The following is an 18,859-nucleotide window of genomic DNA, read 5'->3' as shown; positions in this document are numbered from 1 at the left end:
CATCGCATTTTCAACTCTGCTGATGGTTTTGTCACAAAACTGTTGTAATATAGTAAATATGCCTAATCTGGTCTTGGCAGATGTGCTCTAACCAACAGATGGCAGATACAGTGCGGGTAGGCTACCTGCATTATGAGATTATTATAGATAAGAGATATTTATTTGTATTTGTCAAACGGCGGCCAAGCATTGATGTCAACAGAGTAAGACCCTCAATATTTATTGGAAAGGAGCATCAAGCTCATCACCCTGCACTATCACCCCCCTGTGAAGTTCATAACTTATTTAATCTGTAGTCTAAAAAACTGCATGCATTCCTGAGTCGTAGTGGGAGGACCACACAGCATATCATCGTGTGACTCCAAGTTTACTTCCATATGATGGTTATTGTTATTACATCATAAAGGTGTTTCTACTGCCATTTCTTGCATAATTAATTTTACAGACACAAAAAGATCCCACCATGTCTAACGAACAAATAGTCTGTCTGCATTTATAAAACTGTACCGGCATTTCATGTTTCCATCAGCCCGGTCGTTACTTTATTCACGCGTCAGGTAATCAAATAGTTGGATGGAAACGTGGTTACTGACAGTCACTCAATTAAAAATGGTTTTAGATTGGTAAGTTATCTAAACTTGTAGTAATCATGGTTGAATTACCGACTGGGCTCAGATATCATATTAAAAACTGCTAACATTTCTTTACACTCTAAGGAAAAATGTGTACAAGTGCAGGAAAGTAGCTGTAAAACTTCACATTTTTCTCCACGCCCCATGGCAAAATTAGTAGTATTACATTAAATTAGTTATAAAATAACAACATCTTCTTTCTGCCCCATGGCTAAATGTGTAGAATTGGAGCAAACGTGCTTTAAAATTGAAAAATGTTTCTGTTGTTGGGGGGGGCAACAACATTTTGCTTAGGGCCGGTTCTGACTGCATGTGTGGGTATGGATATGGGTACGGAGACCGACGTACCGAGTTCCGATTTTCTGTGGCACCCATCCCCGTTCAAAGTTGCCCGTCCCCGATATAGATAATGTGGGTGTTCAGTTGACAATGGAGACAGACCTTGCTGTATGACTCTGATTCTGTCCTGTGCAGTCCTCTGTCCTCCTTTGTCCTTCTTGGCCTTGGCTGTAGCAGCCATCTCCTTGGCATCGTACAGCTGTGCAGTGAGCACCAGGTACCTGTCGTTCTACACAACATCACATGACATAACCAGAGTGAAGGGAAACAGTACTACCCATCAAGTAGTGCCCAGTAGTTACGGTCCCTAGAACTTTCAGAAAAGTAGCCTGGGTACCAGTCTGTTTCTGCTCTCTTGCTAACTCCTTATGGAATTGTCATGCTAAACAGTCCATAATGTGTTGGCAAGAGTGCAGAAACAGAGTTGCACCCAGGCTATGAGAAAAGTAAGACCAGCTTAGATTGTCACCATTTATACAGTACATATCAGTGTAACAGGTGAATGTGTGACATGATTGCTGAGTTCAGCTTACCGGATCAAACTTCTCATCCAGTTCTGGGTTCCGGGTCTTCTTCCCACTCTGCTCCTCCTCTTCTTCGCTGCTCTCCTCACTGGACTGCTCTGCGTATCTAAGGATCCACTCCTTCACACTGGCTCCCTCATCCTTCACAGACACCTGTCAGAGATCACCATGGAGATGACTGATCATTCATTGACTCACAGACTCAGAATGTGTAGAAAATGTTTCCCATAATCTTACGTTGCCAGACTGTAAATGTCATACTCTAAGCAACACAATAGGAAAGGGTGGATCAAGGCTATATTTTCCCCACCTTTGCAGGCTCTTTCTTCGGCTCTTTGGGAGACTCAGGTTCGGGTGCTTGGGGTGCAGGCTGGAACTTTGGCTTGGTCTCATGGTTCTCTTCCTGCATCCTCTGACTGAAACCTGCTGGCAGCTCCTCTGGAGGAGAGGAGGGAATGAAAGAAAGCTCGAGTAAAACGAGTCAGTCAGAGGATCAGTGAAGAAGTTTACTGCGATAAGAGGGTAAAAAAAACAGACAATTTGAAAATCAAAGTATAAGTACCATCTTTCAGGTTCAGGCAAAGCCAGTCGAGGGCAGAGTGCAGGTCTCCTCCATACAACACACTGCTTTTCATGGCTTCCTCAATGTGCTCTGTCTTAAACTTGAACTTCTGCAGAGCTAAGTAGAGATCCTGTATGACACAATCACAGGCTACATCATGACAGTGTAACACAAAGCATATGACATTAGAATATATTAACAAAATACATATGAGAGACATTTGAATAAAGGATTGTTTGTTACTGTGACACATGATGTTCTTTACCAGCAGTTTCTTGTTGGTGAGTCTTCCTGATATCGGTCCTTTGTCTCCATTCTCTTGCCTGAAATCATTGATCAGTTTGATGATCTTCTTCTCCAAGTCTGTTTGAATGACAACCTGTCACAGAAGTAAAACATTTCAGAACGTGTTTATAAAGTAGTAGGCTAATAACAGGGTTAAACATCAGTCTATTCTGCACACTTACTTTGAGTATAGACTTGTCAGTGACTCCTCCTGTGTCCACTTGTGCTGTGTTTGTGAGGCTGTAGGTCTTTGGACCTGTCAAACGAGTCAATGAAAGTGTCAGACTCACACAGATGGTTTAATTATGCCTGCCATATGCCATCCAACATTGAATCAGGTATTACAGGTTATCATTACCCACCAGGGGTTTCTGACTCATAACAACAGCCACAGCCTTCTGAGAAATTGCTTTATATGAGTGACATACCTTTTGGCTTGATATCTTTCACAGCAGCTTTAGCAGGAGTTGGCTTCTGCTTTTTCCCAGTAGTAGCAGGGTCAGCCACGCCGTTTCCAGCAGCAGGAACATTGTTGCCTGCTGCTGCCGGTTGGACTGTAGGGACAGCGGCTGATTTCTTCTTCTTTCCACCCATTCAGAAACTGCGATCTGTTGACCTACAGGTCTAATAAATTGAAAAACATCTGCCAACAGCTAATTTCATGTGTTTCTTAAAATATAACGGTTGTTTGGCTACTCTAAAAACAGATAGATAGCTAGTAACGTTAGCTAGTTAGCAAACAGCTACACCTTGCAGGCACCGGTGAAAAGACACAAGCACTTCCAACGCAATCTGTTTGTCACGTTATAATAACACGTTATAACACCGCTGTACTAAACTAGTATATAGTCAGTTTAAACGATTGACTATTCAAGAGTGGAGTCGAGCATGTTTTATATATTCATAATAATGCTGTGGCTAGTTTGCCAAATAATAAAACGCGTCTAAAATATTTTTCGCCAGTTATGAATTGGTAGTTTCCGGTTTCCGTAGCGGAAGTAATATTGTTGCATTGTGGGATTTGTGTGCTTTCATCTTGCAATCATGGCGGACGCCTTTGGAGACGATTTGTTCAGCGTGTTCGATGAAGAACAAACATCTTCAACTAAAAAGAAACCACCAATACCTGAAAAGGGGTATGTTAGTTATGGGTTTTCATTCGGTTAGAAAGTTATTTTAAATTCATAAAGTAATGACACAGACAACTATCAAATAAGAACACTCGCAAACAACATCTCGCATTGCTGGCTAGACAATGCTAACGACGGCTAGCTACTAAGTTTACAACACAATGCCTAACGTTACATTTACACCGGTTTGTTTAATCCCAGACTCTTGGTTGTGAGACTGTGTGCTTACCAGTTAGCTGATGATATGAACATTTGGCCACATTTTATTCGTTTAAATATTTAGTGTTAATGATTTTAAATATAGTATAGTCGGAAGGTAACTATCAAACAAGGCAGCATTCTGCCTTCTCCCTACAGTCCTCAGACATTAACTTCGTCCACGACTGCCTCGTGAACTACATTACAATCCCGACGCTGTGTTAACATTTAGACACGTAGATACGCATCGCTTACAATATGGCTGGTATTAAAGATGGTAGATAAATGACGCTGTTTTACTCAAGCCGTTTACTTTTGAAATAAATGGTCAGTTCCGGTCTGCTTAACGGGGTTGATCTCCCATGCCCCAATCTGATAGCGGCTGGGTCTGGCCTGCTTCGTTAATATACTGTAATATAACTGGGGGGCAGCCAGATATTGCTGTGAAATAATAACCTGCCAAGATATGGGGCAGTAGTAAATATATATTTATATGTGGATACCCCTTCAAATGAGTGGATTTGGCATTTTCGGTCACACCCATTGTTGACAGGTGTATAAAAAAGAGCACACAGAGCTCAGTGACTTTCAGCGTGGCACTGGCCTAGTATGCCACCTTTCCAACAAGTCAGTATGTAAAGTTTCTGCCCTACTAAAGCTGCCCTTTTTTTTGTCCTGGAAATGCCTTTGGAACCGTTACGGCTCAGCCGCAAAGTGGTAGGCCACGCAAGTTCACAGAACGGGACTGCTGAAGCGCGTAACAACTGTCTGGCCTCGGTTGCAACGCTCACTACCGAGTTCCAAGCTGCCTCCTGAAGCAACATCAGCTTCATGAAATGGGTTTCCATGGCCGAGGAGCAGCACACAAGCCCTAGAGCTCCATGAACATGGTTATGCCTAACATTTTTAGAAGCATTAGACCAGAACCGTGATACTGTTTGAACATTAGTCATGAAGCCAAGCGTCAGCTAGAGTGGTGTAAAGCTCGCCGCCATTGGACACTGGAGCACTGGAAAGGCGTTGTCTAGAGTGAATCATGCTTCACCATCTGGCAGTCCGACGGCCGAATCTCGCTTTGGCGGATGCCAGGAGAATGCTACCTGCACCAATGCATAGTGTAAAGTTAGGTGGAGGAGGAATAATGGTTTGGGCTAGGCCCCTTAGTTCCAGTAACGGGAAATTGTAAAGCTTCAGCATACAATGACATTCTAGACAATTCTGTGCTTCCATCTTTGTGACAACAGTTTTGGGAAGGCCCTTTCCTGTTTCAGCATGACAATGCCGCCTTGCACAAATGAGGTCCATACAGAAATGGTTTGTCAAGATCGGTGTGAAATAACTAGACTGGCTTGCACAGGGCCCTAACCTCAACCCCATCAATCAACTTTGGGATGAATTGGAAAGCCGACTGCGAGCCAGGCCTAATCGCCCAACATCAATGCCCAACCTCACTAATGCTCTTGTGGCTGAATGGAAGAAAGTCCCCGCGTCAGTGTTCCAACATCTAGTGAAAAGCCTTCCCAGAAGAGTGGAGGCTGTTATTACAGCAAAAGGGGTAACAAATCCAGATTAATGCCCATGATTTTGGAGTGAGTTGTTCGACGAGCAGGTATCCAAATACATTTGGTCGTGTAGTGTATCTAATCAATGGAAGATGTAATTGACGGAATTACTGATTTATTCTCACTTTTCAGGAAAGCAACCAGTAATAATGATAAAGGTGGAACGAACAAGCCCCCTGCTGCCAAGACCAAGAGGGAAGCAGACAACGACGGGACAGATGAGGTGGTGTTCGGGAAAAAGGCCAAGCTGGAGACTGTCTCTACAGAGGAGATCAAGTAAGATGACGTGACTTTGAACAATGCTAGATTTGCTGCCTTAAGATCAGATATAGCTGCAGCATGGGTTTGAGTCCGGCCCACTGCAATTTCAGTGCACTCTTTCATCTCTACCGACTGCCTAGATTTGATTCCCTGTTGGTGTATGGCTATATGATACGCAAATTAGAGTGATGTGTGAATTCTACTCATGGTTGGTTAACGAATTGAATGCTAATGAATATGAAATGGCCATTCCCAGTCTTGCAGACTGCATGCCCAAAGTGAAGGTGGAGCCGGTTGAGACAGTGGAAGGATGCAATCACGAGGTAAGAGCTTTCACAGATCTTTTGAAATATTAACAAAATATATATTTGAAAATCTTAATTTATGAAACCTGGGTATAGTCCAATATATCAACCGGCTTCCCCCTACTGACATTTCTGTTTTCCTTACCTGAACAGGTGGCTCTGCCAGCCAATGAGGAGTACACACAGCTTAAGCCTCGTGTGGGAAAAGCAGCCAAGGTAGTGTAATTGTTCATCTCTGTTGCGTGGATATGAAAGCACCGTCTGAAAATCAGGGCCTTAAACATTGCTTTGTCATGTGACTCCAGTCCGCTCATGTCTTTCTGGTCTGTTTTGCAGGAGTACCCCTTCATTCTGGATCCCTTCCAACGTGAGGCCATTCTGTGTATAGACAACAACCAGTCAGTGCTTGTGTCTGCCCACACCTCTGCAGGAAAGACTGTCTGTGCAGAGTGAGTTTGACACAGCGAGTGTGTGTTATTTTGGCTGTAAATTAGTTCATTGATTCATGTCACTGATTGGCTTGAGATTCCACTCACCTGATGTCCCAGGTAAAAATCAGTACCTGTACTTAGGACCTCAAAGGCCAGATTAGTGTATCTAGGCAGTCTCTTAAACACTTTCCCAAACCCACGTCTACCTCTCCTCCAGGTATGCCATAGCTCTAGCCCTGAGAGGGAAGCAGAGGGTAATCTTCACCAGCCCCATCAAGGCCCTGAGTAACCAGAAGTACAGAGAGATGTACGAAGAGTTCCAAGATGTTGGCTTGATGACCGGTGATGTCACCATTAACCCCACTGCCTCCTGCCTTGTCATGACGACTGAGGTACAACATCAGAGCTTTCCGTTATCATTCGATTATCATCACATTATCAACTCTCCACTCTTGTCTGCTCAACTTGATATTGCCCTTGGCGCCGACCCCCCGCTCCGACCTCCGTCCCCTGCTCTCATCTGTCTGCTCTGCTCCATTCTATATTTTGGAGGGATAAGGATAAAATGGAAGACTCATTTCTGTGGGCATTTGTGTATACATTGGACAATACAGTTAACTTCTCCTTATTGTTTCAGATTCTGAGGAGCATGTTGTACCGAGGGTCAGAGGTCATGAGAGAGGTGGCCTGGGTCATCTTTGATGAGATCCATTACATGAGAGATGCAGAGCGTGGTGTGGTCTGGGAGGAGACCATCATCCTCCTTCCTGACAATGTCCACTATGTCTTCCTGTCCGCCACTATCCCCAACGCAAAGCAGTTTGCTGAGTGGATCTGCCACCTCCACAAACAGGTGGGGTTTATTTCATTAACTTGGTCACTTACTTGACTTAACCCTTGGTTCCTATAAGAAGCGCAGGCTGTTGATGGATGTCCCACATCTTGTGCCTCCAGAGGTGTCCACCACATATCCTATTACTTTTAAAGACCGGTCCCCTCTGCACGGTCTAGTGACCGGTCCCCTCTGCACGGTCTAGTGACCGGTCTGCCATCCCCCTGGCTGCCCAGTCTCACTCCAGTGCCAGACTAACCTTGGTCAGCAGAAGGACTGGGCCCCAACACTGGCCGTTCCCTTTCGAAGGCCGAGCACACACTTGGAAAGAATTTACTGAATCGACTTAACTGTGAATAAATTGTTATTGTGATAAGATGCTAATACTTTACTGGTGACTTCCTCTTGTCCCCATGCAGCCCTGTCACGTGGTGTATACTGACTTTCGGCCCACCCCCCTGCAGCACTACATCTTCCCAGCAGGTGGCGACGGACTTCACCTTGTGGTGGATGAGAACGTAAGGACATCCACAATACCAGAGGTTTCCTCTTGTCTTGACTGTGACAACATGTTACCTTCTGCATTTACTTTTCACACTCGCACACAGATAATGCACACCCTGTCATGGTGGAAATACACTTAATTCACTTCCTTGTACAGTCATTTGATAGATGTATCCATAAAGATAAAGTGGAAATGTTTAGGAGCAGCAAGGGCTCAGTTGTGAAGTGGATGATCACACAAGCTCACAGTACGGTACCGCTGATGCGTGTAGCGCATAAAAATCATAATTCCTCAGTTTCAAAGCTCACTACCAAGTTGCAACCCGCCTCTGGAAGCAATGTTGGCACAATAACTGTTAGTTGGGAGCTTGATGAAATGGGTTTCCATGGCCGAGTAGCCGCACATAAGCCTAAGATCACCATGCGCAATGCCAAGTGTTGGCTGGACTGGTGTAAAGCTCTGCGCCATTGCAATCTTGAGCAGTGGAAACTCATTGTCTGGAGTGATGAATCACGCTTCACCATCTGGCAATCCGACAGGCTAATCTGTGTTTGGAGGATGCCAGGAGAATATTTTTTATTTTATTTAACCAGGTAGGCCAGTTAAGAACAAGTTCTCATTTACAACTGCGACCTGGTCAAGATAAAGCAAAGCAGTGCAACACAAACAACAAATGTTACATACAAACAAACGTACAGTCAATAACACAATAGAAAAATATATATACAGTGTATGCGAATGTAGTAAAATTATGGAGGTAAGGCAATACATAGGCCATTGTGGTGAAATAATGACAATTTAGCATTAACACTGGAGTGATAGATGTGCAGAAGATGAATGTGCAGGTAGAGATACTGGGGTGCAAAGGAGCAAAATAACAATATGGGGACGAGGTAGTTGGGTGGGCTGTGTACAGGTGCAATGATCGGTAAGCTGCTCTGAGAGCTGATACTTAAAGTTAGTACGGTAGTAATGCTACCTGCCCCAATGCATAGTGCCAACTGTAAAGGAGGAATAATGGTCTGGGGCTGTTTTTCATGGTTCGGGCTAGGTCTGTGTTAAGCATTGCTTGCATCACGCTGTTGTCCTAACAGGCCAGATGGGTTACAGTGATGAGAGCACACAAAAATCACTCTATTATTTAGGTTCGTTTTACAATGTCTGTCAGTGGATGACGAAGCATGGTGTTAGGTACCTGGCTAAACATACAAGTAGCCGCTTAGTGATAGCCATTCACACCTCTGGGAAGAGTAGCGTAGTCATAGCCATTCACACCTCTGGGAATAGTAGCGTAGTCATAGCCATTCACACCTCTGGGAATAGTAGCGTAGTCATAGCCATTCACACCTCTGGGAATAGTAGCGTAGTCATAGCCATTCACACCTCTGGGAATAGTAGCGTAGTCATAGCCATTCACACCTCTGGGAATAGTAGCGTAGTCATAGCCATTCACACCTCTGGGAATAGTAGCGTAGTCATAGCCATTCACACCTCTGGGAATAGTAGCGTAGTCATAGCCATTCACGCCTCTGGGAATAGTAGCGTAGTCATAGCCATTCACGCCTCTGGGAATAGTAGCGTAGTCATAGCCATTCACACCTCTAGACATAGTAGCTTAGTCATAGCCATTCACACTACTGGGAATAGTAGCGTAGTCATAGCCATTCACACCTCTGGGAATAGTAGCGTAGTCGTAGCCATTCACACTACTGGGAATAGTAGCGTAGTCGTAGCCATTCACACCTCTGGGAATAGTAGCGTAGTCATAGCCATTCACACCTCTAGACATAGTAGCTTAGTCATAGCCATTCACACCTCTGGGAATACTAGCGTAGTCATAGCCATTCACACCTCTAGACATAGTAGCTTAGTCATAGCCATTCACACCTCTGGGAATAGTAGCGTAGTCATAGCCATTCACACCTCTAGACATAGTAGCTTAGTCATAGCCATTCACACCTCTGGGAATAGTAGCGTAGTCATAGCCATTCACACCTCTGGGAATAGTAGCGGAGTCATAGCCATTCACACCTCTGGGAATAGTAGCGGAGTCATAGCCATTCACACCTCTGGGAAGAGTAGCGTAGTCATAGCCATTCACACCTCTGGGAAGAGTAGCGTAGTCATAGCCATTCACACCTCTGGGAATAGTAGCGTAGTCATAGCCATTCACACCTCTGGGAATAGTAGCGTAGTCATAGCCATTCACACCTCTGGGAATAGTAGCGTAGTCATAGCCATTCACACCTCTGGGAATAGTAGCGTAGTCATAGCCATTCACACCTCTGGGAATAGTAGCGTAGTCATAGCCATTCACACCTCTGGGAATAGTAGCGTAGTCATAGCCATTCACACCTCTGGGAATAGTAGCGTAGTCATAGCCATTCACACCTCTGGGAATGACCGGATGTTGACTGTCCAGAGTACTTACAACTATTAAAGTTTTATCCTTCACCACAGAAGACAGATCTGCGTCAAAGTTAGATATGTCAGTTTGTAATAGAATGTGAAATAAGCACAGAGTGTCTGATCGTGTCTACTCTGGGGTCTGTTATTGATCCAGAGTGTCTGATCGTGTCTACTCTGGGGTCGGATATTGATCCAGAGTGTCTGATCGTGTCTACTCTAGGGTCGGTTATTGATCCAGAGTGTCTGATCGTGTCTACTCTAGGGTCGGTTATTGATCCAGAGTGTCTGATCGTGTCTACTCTAGGGTCGGTTATTGATCCAGAGTGTCTGATCGTGTCTACTCTAGGGTCGGTTATTGATCCAGAGTGTCTGATCGTGTCTACTCTAGGGTCGGTTATTGATCCAGAGTGTCTGATCGTGTCTACTCTAGGGTCGGTTATTGATCCAGAGTGTCTGATCGTGTCTACTCTAGGGTCGGTTATTGATCCAGAGTGTCTGATCGTGTCTACTCTAGGGTCGGTTATTGATCCAGAGTGTCTGATTGTGTCTTGTTTCCTTCAGGGAGAGTTCAGAGAGGACAACTTCAACACGGCCATGCAGGTGCTGAGAGACACAGGGGACTCTGGGGGCAGCAGCGGAGGTGGCAAGTGGGACACCAAGGGACGCAAAGGAGGAACACGAGGTGTGTGACTAACTGCCTATACTGCTGACCACAAGTACTAATGTGAGCAAAGTTTTGTCAGATGACTTAGTGTCATCTAAATTTGGATTCCAAAATTCCTGGAATGTTACCCAAAATCCCCTGTTTTGTTCACTATGTGTTTCCTTTAGGGCCGTCCAACGTGTTCAAGATCGTGAAGATGATCATGGAGAAGAACTTCCAGCCGGTTATCATCTTCAGCTTCAGTAAGAAGGAGTGCGAGGCCTATGCCCTGCAGGTGTCCAAGCTGGACTTCAACACAGGTAGCTATTCCCTCGATGGGGAGAATTCATTAGAGCACAACATAGCAATGCGCTTTGCAGTGGAAAACGGATGATTCTTATTGGACATGTTCAGGTAGTCTGCCTCCACCAGTCTGTTTTCTTCTACTTGGTGCTTGCTGCGTACAACCATGTACCTCCTCCAAGGGTGGGACGGGAATGTCAGGAATTTTTCTAACAGTGTTTTTAATAGTCGCCATCACTCAAGATTCAAACAGGGCCTAAAATGAACACCTGCCAGCTGCGGGTAGATTTCACCAGCCACGTTGGCGTGTGGTCAGGGCTCCACAGTGCTAGTATTTCATTTGTATAATAAAAAATAGTATGATATCTGTATAGTGTGGTGTGTCTGTGGGGGGGGTGTCTGTATGGTGTGTGGCTCCACAGTGCTAGCATTTCACTCACATTTGTAAATAAAAATTGTGGGGTGTGTGGGGTGTCTGTATGGTGTGTGTGTGTGTGGGGTGTCTGTATGGTGTGTGTGTGGGGTGTCTGTATGGTGTGTGTGTGGGGTGTCTGTAATACAGACACCCCACACAAACACACCAGACTACACAATTTTTATTTACAAATGTGAGTGAAGTGCTAGCACTGTGGAGTGGGTGTCTGGATGTGTGGGTGGTGTCTGTATGGTGGGTAGTGTGTGTAGGTGGTATCTGTATGATGTGTGGGTTGTCATTTCTTTGTAAAAAGGTATTTTGGAATCTACCCGCCACAAAATTTTAATTTTAACTGTACACGTAACTCACTGCTCTCTCTCATTTGCTCTCTTCGTGGTGTGACTAACAATACAAACTAAATCCACTGATTTGAAGGCAGAGCATGCCAGCCATGGGCTACATAAAAGCATGCCACTCAACACTGGACTACACAACTTTTCTGTGTGTGCAGATATGTCCCAAATGGAACTCTATTCCCTACTTTTCACCAGGGCCCATTCAGAATATCTTTTGATACATAGCCATAGAATGGCTAGTAAACACTTTGCGACACTCTGCCAGTATGTTATGCAGACTATGCTGATTCATTGTGCGATGATCCTGAGTAGCAGCAGCAGGATGATGAATCTAGGCTGCAGATTTAATTGGTTAACTGTGGAAAATACCCACGAGTCAGAGTACGTTCTGCGTAGCTGGTTGAAAGTTTGATTAAGTCAGCTAAGTGCAAGGGCACCAAATGTTCTCTGTCCACCGGCCAGACTAGGATGGCTGCGTATCCAGTGAGCCGACGACTCCAGTAGACATCAATATGCCCCATTGTGCTTTCTCGGCTGCTTTTAGATCTCTGCTCCACTTACAGTGAAGAAATGCATTATGGGGTACTGCCCAGTCAGTCTCTGAGGGGGGGAGAGACAACACAGTGTAATGATAAAGATGATGGAGCAGATAAATCTTGGCTTGACCCTACAGAGGTTTCTATCCCTCCATCCTGACCAGAGGCTGTTTGTACAAAAATAACAAATATTTTGACATTCTTCCTCCCTTTGTTGTTGCGTTGCAACACACTGACGCTGATACATTTTGTGAAAGATTTTGTATTTACACAACCAATTTCGCTAAGCCGTGCGTGAGGTTTATGCAGAAGGTTTTAGAATTCCCCTCTCTCACAAAAACCTGTTTATCACCGTAGCAGTTCTTTATTAGCATCGTAATAAGGAGCAGCACTGTTGTAGTTTCGTCTGTTGTATTTATAGAAACAGAGCTGCTGGTCTGTTTTCAGGTTTAGGCAAATCCAGTGTTTCTTTAACTCTGTCCTCAGGACTCCAAGGGCTGCACATTTAGTTTTTTTGCCCTAGTACTACACAGCTGATTCAACTAATCATCCAGCTTTGATTATTTAACTTCGTGGTGTAGTACTAGGGCAAAAAAACAAATGTGCAGCCCTTTGTGTCCCCGGGACGGCAAGGGTTGTAGTAATGCTATTGAGGATCATAGAGAGAAGGGAGCCACGTGCATCAGTCTTTCTCTTCTCTCTCCCTCCTGACCCCTGCCCATCTTTTTCTCTTTCCCCTCCCCCTCTAATGAACTTCTCTGGCTGGGGTTTAATCCTTTATGACATTGTTTCTGGGCTGTGTTTCTGGAACTGTCAGGTATGGCTTTTCCTCTGACACTGCCCCTGGAACCAACCAACCAACCAACCAACAGCATCACAGACTGACTGGCTCTATGATGAGTAGTCACATGTTGAAGTGTCTGCTGCTATCTAATTGACTGAAGTGTGCTGTTGTTAAATAAGTAGTCTATCACTTGACTAGGCTATCAAGAGAATCAGACTATGATAAATGGTCATATGTTTGTTTCTCAGGCTGACCTGGATGTCATCTGATTAACTTTATGGCGTGGTGTGTGGGTGGCGTGGAGCCTGTATTGTGTGTGTGGGGCCTTTATTGTGTGTGGTGTGGCGCCTGTAGTGTGTGTGGTGTGGCGCCTGTAGTGTGTGTGGTGTGGCGCCTGTAGTGTGTGTGGTGTGGCGCCTGGTGTGTGTGGTGTGGCGCTTGGTGTGTGTGGTGTGGCGCTTGGTGTGTGTGGTGTGGCGCCTGGTGTGTGTGGTGTGGCGCCTGGTGTGTGTGGTGTGGCGCCTGGTGTGTGTGGTGTGGCGTGGCGCCTGGTGTGTGTGGCGTGGCGCCTGGTGTGTGTGGTGGCGTGGCGCCTGGTGTGTGTGGTGTGGCGTGGCGCCTGGTGTGTGTGTGGTGTGGCGCCTGGTGTGTGTGTGGCGCCTGGTGTGTGTGTGTGGTGTGGCGCCTGGTGTGTGTGTGTGGTGTGGCGTGGCGCCTGGTGTGTGTGTGTGTGGTGTGGCGTGGCGCCTGGTGTGTGTGTGTGTGGTGTGGCGTGGCGCCTGGTGTGTGTGTGTGTGGTGTGGCGCCTGGTGTGTGTGTGTGTGGTGTGGCGCCTGGTGTGTGTGTGTGGTGTGGCGCTGGGTGTGTGTGTGTGTGTGTGGCGCTTGGTGTGTGTGTGTGTGGTGTGGCGCCTGGTGTGTGTGTGTGGTGTGGCGCCTGGTGTGTGTGTGTGTGTGGTGTGGCGCCTGGTGTGTGTGGGTGTGGCGCCTGGTGTGTGTGGTGTGGCGTGGCGCCTGGTGTGTGTGTGTGTGTGTGTGTGTGTGTGGTGTGGCGCCTGGTGTGTGTGTGTGTGTGTGTGGTGCCTGGTGTGTGTGTGTGGTGTGGCGCCTGGTGTGTGTGTGTGGTGTGGCGCCTGGTGTGTGTGTGTGGTGTGGCGCCTGGTGTGTGTGTGTGGTGTGGCGCCTGGTGTGTGTGTGGTGTGGGCGCCTGGTGTGTGTGTGTGTGTGTGTGTGGCGCCTGGTGTGTGTGTGTGTGGTGGTGTGGCGCCTGGTGTGTGTGTGTGTGTGGCGCCTGGTGTGTGTGTGTGTGGTGCGCCTGGTGTGTGTGTGTGGTGTGGCGCCTGGTGTGTGTGTGTGTGGTGTGGCGCCTGGTGTGTGTGTGGTGTGGCGCCTGGTGTGTGGTGTGGCGCCGTGTGTGTGGTGTGGCGCCTGGTGTGTGTGTGTGGTGTGGCGCCTGGTGTGTGGTGTGGTGTGGCGCCTGGTGTGTGTGTGTGTGTGCGCCTGGTGTGTGTGTGGTGTGGCGCCTGGTGTGTGGTGTGGCGCCTGGTGTGTGTGGTGTGGCGCCTGGTGTGTGTGTGTGGTGTGGCGCCTGGTGTGTGTGTGGTGGCGCCTGGTGTGTGTGTGTGGTGTGGCGCCTGGTGTGTGTGTGGTGTGGCGCCTGGTGTGTGTGTGTGTTTGTGTGGCGCCTGGTGTGTGTGTGGTGTGGCGCCTGGTGTGTGTGTGGTGTGGCGCCTGGTGTGTGTGTGGTGTGGCGCCTGGTGTGTGTGGTGTGTGTGGTGTGTGTGGTGTGTGTGTGTGGTGTGGCGCCTGGTGTGTGTGGTGTGGCGCCTGGTGTGTGTGGTGTGGCGCCTGGTGTGTGTTTGTGTGTGGCGCCTGGTGTTTGTGGTGTGGCGCCTGGTGTGTGTTTGTGGTGTGGTGTGGCGCCTGGTTTGTGTGTGTGGTGTGGCGCCTGGTGTGTGTTTGTGGTGTGGCGCCTGGTGTGTGTGGTGTGGCGCCTGGTGTGTGTGTGTGGTGTGGCGCCTGGTGTGTGTGTGTGGTGTGGCGCCTGGTGTGTGTGTGGGGTGTGGCGCCTGGTGTGTGTGTGGGGTGTGGCGCCTGGTGTGTGTGTGGTGTGGCGCCTGGTGTGTGTGTGGGGTGTGGCGCCTGTATGGTGTGGCGCCTGTATGGTGTCTGTATGGTGTGGCGCCTGTATGGTGTCTGTATGGTGTGGCGTCTGTATGGTGTGGCGCCTGTATGGTGTCTGTATGGTGTGGCGCCTGTATGGTGTGGCGCCTGTATTGTGTCTGTATGGTGTGGCGCCTGTATGGTGTCTGTATGGTGTGGCGCCTGTATGGTGTCTGTATGGTGTGGCGCCTGTATGGTGTCTGTTTGGTGTGGCGCCTGTATGGTGTCTGTTTGGTGTGGCGCCTGTATGGTGTCTGTTTGGTGTGGCGTCTGTATGGTGTGGCGACTATGTGGCACCTGTATAGTGTCTGTATGGTGTGGCGCCTGTGTAGTGTCTGTATGGTGTGGCGCCTGTATGATGTGGCGTCTGTATGGTGTGGCGTCTGTATGGTGTGGCGTCTGTATGGTGTGGCGCCTGTATGGTGTCTGTATGATGTGGCGTCTGTATGGTGTGGCGTCTGTATGGTGTGGCGTCTGTATGGTGTGGCGTCTGTATGGTGTGGCGCCTGTATGGTGTCTGTTTGGTGTGGAGCCTGTATGGTGTCTGTTTGGTGTGGCGTCTGTATGGTGTGGTGACTGTGGCACCTGTATAGTGTCTGTATGGTGTGGCGCCTGTATAGTGTCTGTATGGTGTGGCGCCTGTATGGTGTCTGTATGGTGTGGTGTCTGTATGGATGGTGTGGTGCCTGTATGGTGTCTGTATGGTGTGGCGTCTGTATGGTGTCTGTATGGTGTGGCGTCTGTATGGTGTCTGTATGGTGTGGCGCCTGTATGGTGTCTGTATGGTGTGGTGTCTGTTTGGTGTGGCGTCTGTATGGTGTGGCGACTATGTGGCACCTGTATAGTGTCTGTATGGTGTGGCACGTGTATAGTGTCTGTATGGTGTGGCGCCTGTATGGTGTTGCGCCTATGTGGTGTCTGTATGGTGTGGCGCCTGTATGGTGTGGCGCCTGTATGGTGTGGCGTCTGTATTGTGTGGCGCCTGTATGGTGTGGTGTCTGTATGGATGGTGTGGTGCCTGTATGGTGTCTGTATGGTGTCTGTATGGTGTGGTGCCTGTATGGTGTCTGTATGGTGTGGTGCCTGTATGGTGTCTGTATGGTGTGGCGCCTGTATGGTGTCTGTATGGTGTTGCACTTGTATAGTGTGGCTCCTGTATAGTGTCTGTGTAGTGTGGCCCATGAATAGTTTCTGTATGCTCTGGCGCCTGTATAGTGTCTATGGTGTGGCACCCGTATAATGTCTGTATGGTGTCTGTATAGTGTGGCGCCTGTATAGTATCTGTGGTGTCTGTCTGGTGTGTGTGGCGCCTGTATGGTCTGGTGTGTGTGGCGCCTGTATGGTGTGGTGTCTGTATGGTGTGTGTGTGGTGTCTGTATGGTGTCTGGTGTGTGTGGTGTCTGTATGGTGTGGCGCCTGTATAGGATCTGTGTGGCGCCTGTGTGGTGTATGTCTGGTGTCTGTATAGTAATGTGACCATGGCGTCTAGTATTTCTATAGCGGTGTGAACACCTTTATAGGAGAGGGAGAGGAGAGACGCACTCTCCCATACCGGCACACACAGGGTCCTGCCTACAGTCACCGTGGAGTGCAAATACAAGTCATGTATTTGAATATGAAAATGGCTGTGGGTTATCATATCTGCATGTATTTTATTCCTGTTTGCCTCAGTTCCTGGTCTGATCCATCAGACCGTCTATCACTGCATGTACTTTTACATGGTCTGCGCTGCAACATTATTCTCAGACAAAACACTCACTACCTGCCCTGTCAGAGGGTCCTGTGTAGCTGTCTGTAGAGCGTGGCGTTTGCAACGCCAGGGTTGTGGGTTCGATTCCTATTCGGGACCAGTACAAAAATAAGAGCGTCTGCTAAGTGACTCACTACTGTAGTGGATAAGAGGGTCTGCTAAATGACTCACTACTGTAAGTGGCTCTGGGTAAGAGGGTCTGCTAAATGACTCACTACTGTAAGTGGCTCTGGATAAGTGTCTGCTCAATTGACTCATTTAAATGTAGAAGGCTGTTGATCTTTGGAGTGGTGGCGGAAGTGGCACTATACACGTCTGATGGTCAACCGTGTCAGTTAATATGCACATGTCCCATTTGTTTTTCCAGATGAGGAGAAGCAGCTTGTAGAGGAGGTGTTTAACAACGCTGTAGACTGTCTGTCTGACGATGACAAGAAGCTGCCTCAGGTGGGTCGGTTGATTTGAATGTCATTAAATATATACATGCACACACACTGAATAAAACCTGATTTACTTGTTTGCAATACATGCTGTTCTCACTTAAAGCAGCCAATTAATGCACACCATGCAATGTCAATAGAGGCAGAAGAAAAGTCTCCTGTCCATGTTGAACTCCACTCTAATAAAGTCTGTGAATTGGGTCTCCTTGATGTGCGGTCATCCGTGGCTATTAGAACTCTAACACACGAGCCACACCAAAGAGCAACGTGAAGAGCTTGTTCTGAAATGGTTCAGCTTGGTGACATGCAGAGATATTTTGGAGGTTCTGAAAGTGGATTCTTTATTAGCATGTAAAAGTTTCCACCAGTCTCTCTGCGGTTCGCGCTAGTGGTTTTGATTACAAGCACACGCAATATTATTTCTCTATCCCTTTATACCGTTAGTTCAGGCTGTATAGGATGTGTTCTCCTGTGGTTGTTTCTGTTTGTGTAGTTTTAGCAGGCAGACTAGCGATTAAGACAATTGGGACAGTAACGAAAGGTTGCTGGTTCGAATCTTTGAACCGACTAAGTTAACCTATCAACATAATCCCTTGAGCAAGGCATTTAACCCTAATTGTTCCTGTAAGCTGCTCTGGGTAAGAGCATCTGCTGAGTGACAAATGTAAAATTCTACTGAGCGGTGGTCGTTGGTTTATAGTGTAGTAGAGCTGTCAGAAGGCTGCTGCAGTTTGAAGGCTGGCTCAGAGGGTCTGGTAATGGTCACAACCATGTGTGTGGCTCTGCTAGGGTCAGAGGAGGACAGCATATTTTTATTCTTCAGATGGCTGGCTTAAGCTAATGTGAACAGTAAAAAAAAAAGTTTTACATTTTGATCTGACATTGTATGGCTTCACTGATTTCTAGATTGTCCTGTCTTTGACATATGTTAGTGTCTTTAACAATAAATTAGTTATATTCATCAAATGACTTATTATTGCTGTGTTTCCAGGTAGAGAATGTTCTACCACTACTGAGGAGAGGTATAGGGATTCACCACGGGGGACTGCTCCCCATCCTGAAGGAAACCATTGAGATCCTCTTCTCTGAGGGGCTAATTAAGGTAGGCCTTGCCGGTCTGGAACTTACCTGGATCTCACTTTAACTTATACAGAACGTTGTCATTCACTTGAAACCTTTTCACGCTATCACTCCCACCCCAAACATACTGTGCTGGCTTGGATATTGTCATTTCCAGCACGGTTCCAGCAACTATTATGGATCCAACCAGACTAGCACAGTATACCTCGGCTAATCTCAGCTTAATAGGGTGAAAAAGCTATAGCCATTCCTGTGTGTTTTTAAATTGGAGTGAGTTTGCTAAATGTATTGTTGTTGATCCTTTCTCCTCAGGCGTTGTTTGCCACAGAGACCTTTGCCATGGGCATCAACATGCCTGCCCGCACCGTCCTGTTCACCAGCGCACGCAAGTTTGACGGCAAAGACTTCCGATGGG

The 18,859-nt window shown here is 47.1% G+C and overlaps 2 protein-coding genes and 1 non-coding gene across 4 annotated transcripts in view; 2 read left to right on the top strand and 1 right to left on the bottom strand.

Moving 5' to 3' along the window:
* The window catches only part of dhx29 (DEAH (Asp-Glu-Ala-His) box polypeptide 29), a 28,521-nt gene extending 24,606 nt beyond the window's left edge, over positions 1–3,915 (bottom strand). Inside the window, exons 1-8 of the mRNA XM_035783011.2 lie at positions 3,702–3,915; positions 2,771–2,966; positions 2,525–2,598; positions 2,323–2,436; positions 2,058–2,187; positions 1,806–1,933; positions 1,505–1,648; positions 1,074–1,200 (exon numbers count right to left, since the gene is read on the bottom strand). Of these exons, the coding sequence (XP_035638904.1) occupies positions 1,074–1,200; positions 1,505–1,648; positions 1,806–1,933; positions 2,058–2,187; positions 2,323–2,436; positions 2,525–2,598; positions 2,771–2,936 (883 nt within the window). The 5' untranslated portion in view covers positions 2,937–2,966; positions 3,702–3,915. The remainder of the gene's footprint in view (positions 1–1,073; positions 1,201–1,504; positions 1,649–1,805; positions 1,934–2,057; positions 2,188–2,322; positions 2,437–2,524; positions 2,599–2,770; positions 2,967–3,701) is intronic.
* Positions 3,330–18,859, top strand: part of LOC118391524 (exosome RNA helicase MTR4-like) — a 48,389-nt gene continuing 32,859 nt past the window's right edge. For both annotated transcript variants that reach the window (XM_035783012.2, XM_052458353.1), the window contains exons 1-13: positions 3,330–3,478; positions 5,365–5,508; positions 5,750–5,816; positions 5,952–6,014; positions 6,135–6,247; positions 6,447–6,621; positions 6,867–7,082; positions 7,481–7,579; positions 10,537–10,657; positions 10,807–10,938; positions 17,292–17,371; positions 18,356–18,466; positions 18,757–18,858. In XM_035783012.2, coding sequence (XP_035638905.2) covers positions 3,387–3,478; positions 5,365–5,508; positions 5,750–5,816; positions 5,952–6,014; positions 6,135–6,247; positions 6,447–6,621; positions 6,867–7,082; positions 7,481–7,579; positions 10,537–10,657; positions 10,807–10,938; positions 17,292–17,371; positions 18,356–18,466; positions 18,757–18,858 — 1,515 coding nt within the window. In that variant the 5' untranslated portion in view covers positions 3,330–3,386. The remainder of the gene's footprint in view (positions 3,479–5,364; positions 5,509–5,749; positions 5,817–5,951; positions 6,015–6,134; positions 6,248–6,446; positions 6,622–6,866; positions 7,083–7,480; positions 7,580–10,536; positions 10,658–10,806; positions 10,939–17,291; positions 17,372–18,355; positions 18,467–18,756; position 18,859) is intronic.
* LOC118391825 (small nucleolar RNA SNORA35) lies at positions 7,254–7,383 on the top strand. The gene has a single exon (XR_004827220.1). It is a non-coding gene; the product is annotated as a small nucleolar RNA SNORA35 (small nucleolar RNA).

This window comes from Oncorhynchus keta, chromosome 12 (assembly GCF_023373465.1).
Source record: "Oncorhynchus keta strain PuntledgeMale-10-30-2019 chromosome 12, Oket_V2, whole genome shotgun sequence".
NCBI lineage: Eukaryota > Metazoa > Chordata > Actinopteri > Salmoniformes > Salmonidae > Oncorhynchus > Oncorhynchus keta.
Note: the sequence above shows the minus strand (reverse complement) of the source record. Positions and strands in the feature narration are given on the sequence as shown.